This window comes from Dermacentor silvarum, chromosome 8 (assembly GCF_013339745.2).
Source record: "Dermacentor silvarum isolate Dsil-2018 chromosome 8, BIME_Dsil_1.4, whole genome shotgun sequence".
NCBI lineage: Eukaryota > Metazoa > Arthropoda > Arachnida > Ixodida > Ixodidae > Dermacentor > Dermacentor silvarum.
The window spans coordinates 64,670,537-64,676,298 of record NC_051161.1 but is presented as its reverse complement, the minus strand read 5'-3'; the positions used below and the strand labels follow the sequence as shown (position 1 = coordinate 64,676,298).

At 49.2% G+C, this 5,762-nt stretch overlaps 1 protein-coding gene across 1 annotated transcript; it reads right to left on the bottom strand.

Annotated features, from left to right (window-relative positions):
* Positions 1-1,977: 1,977 nt before the first annotated feature.
* On the bottom strand, positions 1,978-2,814 carry LOC119462173 (ubiquitin-conjugating enzyme E2 Z). The gene has a single exon (XM_037723518.1). The coding sequence runs from the start codon at positions 2,812-2,814 to the stop codon at positions 1,978-1,980; it is 837 nt and encodes a 278-aa protein (XP_037579446.1).
* Between the last annotated feature and the right edge of the window lie 2,948 nt (positions 2,815-5,762).

Below are 5,762 nucleotides of genomic sequence, written 5' to 3'. Positions count from 1 at the left end.
GAAGAACGGGTGGGTCAGCACCATCAGTATATGTAAGATCGTAAGAATTCACGGATGACCATTGCATGAAAACGGCAGAAATTCACACTGACGTTGATGATTGATCATAAAAGGATAAGTCACCATAATAATAACGAAAGCTTTATGTTACATTGATACTCTGTAGCCGTGTTGCCGCAGGCGGGTCTGCTCTCTTGCCTCTTACCTAAATCTTCGAAGTCTCTCCACGGCTTCCTGTTCTCATTTCCGACAGTGTGCGACGTAGACCCCACGCGCCTGCGGTGCCTTAGATGATGCTGCTGCTGCTTCCGCTCCTGCGCCTGCGACCTCTTTTCCTTCTCTTTCCCTTCACTCCCCATCCCCCTGTGCAGCGCGGTTGAGGTGTCCTCTATTGAGAGACAGTTATCGCGCTGCACTTTAACTCAATCTTTCACCCTTTCCAACAATAATCTCTCTCTCTCCACTGCTTCCCTTTTCAAGCGAAGCTTCTTATAACTCACAGATTTCGGTAACGTCCATGTACGCACAAAATTATCACCATCAGCATTGGCTCGGGTGTCGTCGTCTTCTTCCACAGCTGGCTTGTTGGCGCACCTCGGTTTGCGCTCGTGCTCGTGCTCGGCACGCGCTCGTGCCACTGCTCCTGCGTTCATCGTCGTCGTCTGCTTCCACAGTTGGCTGCGTTGCCGCTACTCATTCCAGCGTAGAATTTCACTTCTCTTATGTCGTCGTAATGGGTAGGCCGCGTTTACGGGGGCATGAACCATTGCTTAAGGGGGTATGAGTCATTCATTGTCTTACGTAACGGGCAGATTTAATTTCTAAAACAATTTTATGGAAATCCATCCAGAATGAACGCGCTCGGGAAAGGGGTCGTCGTCGACATGGCAATTCTAGCGCGAGGGCGTCCGAAGCCCAGGCGAAACGTCAGCGAAGAGCCGCGGACCCCGAGTTGCGGGAGTGCGATGTTGAGGCCAAACGTCAGTGTCGTCTTGCCATCCAGGAACCCGACAACGGTGGTGCACGCCTCAATAACGCTAGCGCCAACTTACCCGGTGCGACGGCCAGGTTCCAACGCGAGCTTCTCAACCGGAACTTCGGAGCCAGCTGCTGTGCGTGTGACCGGTTGTGGTTCCAGCCCAACGTAGTACTCGTCAGTGCAGTTTGTTCGTATGAACACCGAATAAACACACGACAAGCTTCGCTTACCCCCATTTCCTCGACAGAGGAAGGGCTACTGATTTTTTAACCTACTCCCGTGCATGACACCTCACCAGTCTGTTTATTTTCCATAGTTTTCTTGCTCTCTCTCTCTGTATCGTAAAATAAAAAAAAAATTATGGCAGCATCGCTCGTACATAATGTGAAGCAGGGACTTGATAGCTGGCGCAGTATTTTGTGTACTAAGTCTTGCACTGTTTCTTGCGGTATCGGTTGGAATGAACACTTGCAGATGCGTGCAAACAATCTCATTCCGCGAAGACAAAGCAGACTTTATTCTTTCACGAATTAAGTCTGATGCTTTTCTAAATTTAAGAAAATAGAAAAAAAAGATGTATCGTGATGAGCTGTGAAATTTTCTGCCATGCCCATGGTGGGTACGCGCTACAATCATTCACAACGACAACGAGAACAACCGTACACCCCACAACTATAGTGAGGCGTACGGGCGACAACATGCATGTTCCTGCGTGCATAATAGAATATCTTTAAACACTCATGCGTGGTCATCTTATTTCGCTGAGCGCGAAAAAAAGATATCTGCAAGAGCATCCAATATCTCCAATAACGAAACAACGAATGTTCGTGAAATCCTTTAATTTTGTCGATAGAAGCTTTGGTCACCGACGAGTCCTCAGTTACTTCGTCGCAATCTCTTCCGTCGCAGACACACTCGGCTCGCAACGTCCCACAAAACCACCAGGTTTGTTGTATGGCTTCGTGCGCATGAGCGGTGACCGAGCTCTTCACCAGGCACTACTGGCTTTCCTTTAAAAGCACAGACTCGCTTCGTTTCTGCACTTTCGCCTTCAGGTCCCGAAGCCGTGACAGCAGCGCATCGTGCTGATAGACGCCGTGAGCGAAGCTAATCGGGTCTTGCATTCTGGTGCCAGTCAGATGCAGGTGGCTCCTGACAGCTTCTTCGTACCTGTCGTAGAACTCGGGGAACAACTCCAGCACTTTCTCCCGAAGCACTGCCGGCTGCTGAGAGTTGTCCTCGAGGCAACTTTCCACCTCGTCGCACACAGCTACCCTCACAACCTCGTGGCGCACAAAGACTCTGTAGTTGCTCGCGGCTTCCTGGTGCGTACCTTTGGCGACGTAAGGCCCGTTGTAGAATGGGTCGTCGGTGAGCAGCGACTGGATGGAAACGAGCAGGCTGCCTATCGACTGAGCCGGGCTCCAGTACGGCCCCTCATAAGTGCCCAGAATGCTCAGGGACACCTCGCCGCTCGGGTAGAGGTTCGGGTGCAGCTGCACACGGCCAGCGCCTGTGGTCAGGAAACAAACTCTGGGCGGCTCGATCGGGTACTCGTTCGGACACACGATGCGGAATCGCAGAAACCCACCCTCGTACGGCGTGTCGGAAGGTCCCACCACCAGGGCGTTGATCTGGGTGATGTCGTTCTCCTCCGGCGCGATGTAGATTAATGGCGGCGGATCGGTCATGATGTCCTCGATGTCCGACCTGACCCTATGGAAGTACATCGAAGAGACGTCGTGGTCGCGTTTGAACGGCATTGGAATCCTGGACCTTCGGATTACCGCCGACGCTTCCTGCGATGCTCTGGTTGGACTTGGCTGGCTGGCCATCCTCGCCGGATTTGAGTGGCCGCTTCGAATGTCCTGCAGATTGTGGCAAGCGGCCCAGGGTAACGAACAACCCGGATGGTGCGCCTTCTTCCTCTTTCTTTGTCGCTCCAGCGAGAACAGGGTCCATAAACGAAGAAGAGTTTGATCGCGAAATAGTTTCACAAAAGATTATAATGAACCGTAGAGTATTTTTCTTTTTTAAATAGCAGTTTTAGGAAGAAAAAAATTCGTTTGTCGCCCACGCTTCAAGCAGGCATAATCATCATATTAAACAACGCAACCTATGTACTTTGATAATCAATTTTGTTACCATAACTGTCGTCGTCACCGCGCCAAAAAAAAACTGTTCGGGCCAGCTCGTGCCCTGAGGACTATGCAGCTTCGACTTGTAGACAGAACGCGATGGGCGGCGAGGGACCACGGCGTCCTGGACGGGGGACGCCACCCACCTGGAGACGATCATCGTGGTCTTCTCTATAAAATTTATTTCTCTGTCATCTGCAACTTTTATTTTTATTTTGAAATATCGCTGTTACCAACAGTGACATTTTCTTTAATATGACAAGTTGTGCTATCATTGGAATCTAAAGTTGATATTCCTGTTATTCTTTTTTTTTTACAGTTTCTCGAATCATTTTCTTTTCTATCTCCTAGCATTCATCTTGACCAGTTCCTAATAGTGTAGAGTTTATTTTCGGGATCAAGAAATATTGCGACAAATATTTTCTTCCGTCAAATGAGCTAGACCACCTCTGTTTCTGTTAGTCATCATTACCACCAAATTGTTAGTTAGCAAATTGTTAAGTTTATAAGTTAGGCCATTCTCACGACGAGCACGTTGTGTGATTACAGGGCGTCAAAGATTGTTTCGCACTCAAAATAGATGACTCGCACGTAGAAATGCGAACACGCAACGCTGGGCAGCCAGTCACCACAATTGTTTTCTCCCTATTCATAATCAGCTCTCGTACTACAAACCACCTTGTACAGAGGTCAACGCAATTGTCTAGAACACACACCAGAGGGCCAAAACAGCCACCAAAGCTTAAGCTGACCATCAGGTCGAGAGAAATCAATGAAAACTGTAAATGTACTCACGCAACCTCACATACAGCCGATTTTGTGCCACATGTCATCTTCAGATATTGTCAGCACAGTGCTGAGAACGTGGTTCGCGCGTTATAAAGTGTGTTGACCTCTGTACACACAGTAAACTCCCCTGCCTATTTCACAGATTAAAGTGGCATTTAGTGCACGATATAATACGGCTACCTCACACACTATGCGCGCTGTCACAGTGAGCTCCATTTATTGGCGAGGTTCATTATTATTCCTATAGAAATTTGTGCGTGTTGTAGAACTGTGCGTGCGGGTTCGGGCGTCCGCGTGCTTGCGCGCGTGCGTAACTTCACAGCCAAGCTTCCGCACTTCATGCTAGCAACTTCAGAAAGCATGCGAATACGAATCAGCAAAGGGTAAGGAGCCAGTTGGTTTTGTCACTTCTCGTCACTCAAGGTTGAAAAGTGGCGACGGGCTCATCAAATCGCCTATACGGATTGCATGCAGCTAGTGCGGGAGGAAATCATTCGATCAAGCGACTGCAAGCATCTTACTCGAACGCTGGTTTCACTTTAATCATCGATCACTGGCTCTACACAATGCTGCTTGTCGTGCTCAGTGTATTACACCTAACACTTGTCCTGCACGCTGCTGCCCCCGTCTCCGTTACTTGTGAACTTCACCCTCTTTTTTTTTCCCCTCTGACCCAACTCGCGACGCGAATAGCCACCAATGACACGCCAGGGGGCACTTTACGACGTCCAGCGGTACGTACATCACACGCGTATACAGACTGATTATATACGAGCTGGTAAGTTTCCTGGTTCACCTTCCGAAGAGCGTAGAGGTCGCGGTCACTCGGTAGGCGCCTTCTCCACGAGGATAACGTAGAGGAAGGGAGCGTTCGATGAAGACGTGAATATTGCCTGACACCTCGGCGTCGTTATCAACATCACGTATACGTGATTGCAGGGGTCGCCCGTGGAGAGACCAAGAACTCAGACTGTGCGGTCCGCCTGCACCACGTTCGGGAAGGTGATAGCGGCCTCTTTGGTAACGTGTATAGCTGGAGACCTTTGCGATTATAGCCTAGCCCTTACTTAACAAGCTGGTAGTGGACCCCGTAGTGGACACCATAGTAGACAAGTATATATAATATATGCCCCATACACTGCGGTAGTGATAGGCTGCAGAGTGAAGAATTAAAGAGGTTCGTGCTGTAGGTGGTGTACGTTTTGATACGTTTGAGGTGAAACGATTACACTGAAATGCAAATGAGAGCACGTAGAAGTTAAGTGGAAATCTACGCTCTGCCTTTGAAATGGGCGTCGACTTCCTTGGTCCGTAGCACACCGGTCGCACGCTCGAGACAAGTGTGCGTGGTGGTTGTGATCTCATCATTGTTGTGCATATGTGACTGCTCCTTTCTTCAGCGACAAATAGTGATGAAGGAACAGTAGAGGATCATCCGTCTCGTCGGAATGATCGCTTTGACGAAGACAAGTCAAGCCTATGGTGCCTTGGAAAGGGGAGACCACCCCGAAGACAACGCTTAAAGAACCCCTGAATAAACATGTTTATTCTCTCTCTCTCTCTCTCCCCTCCCCCCCCCCCCCTTATAAAAACGCCGCACTCCTTGTTCGCCTAACTTTTATTCGTTTCCAGCCTCCTGTGATCACTTGACCTTGTTTAGTCATTGTTAAGTGAACACACTACAAGTGAGAAGCGAAGAGACGACTTCCGCATACTGCATAATGCGCTCCCGGAATTATTTACCAATTGCGTTGTATCCTTCCAAATCACGACGGAGCCTACGTCGGAAGAAGTTAGTTCTTACTTTGCATGCTTTGCACGATTTCTCTCTCCCTCGCACTCACTCACTCACTCAC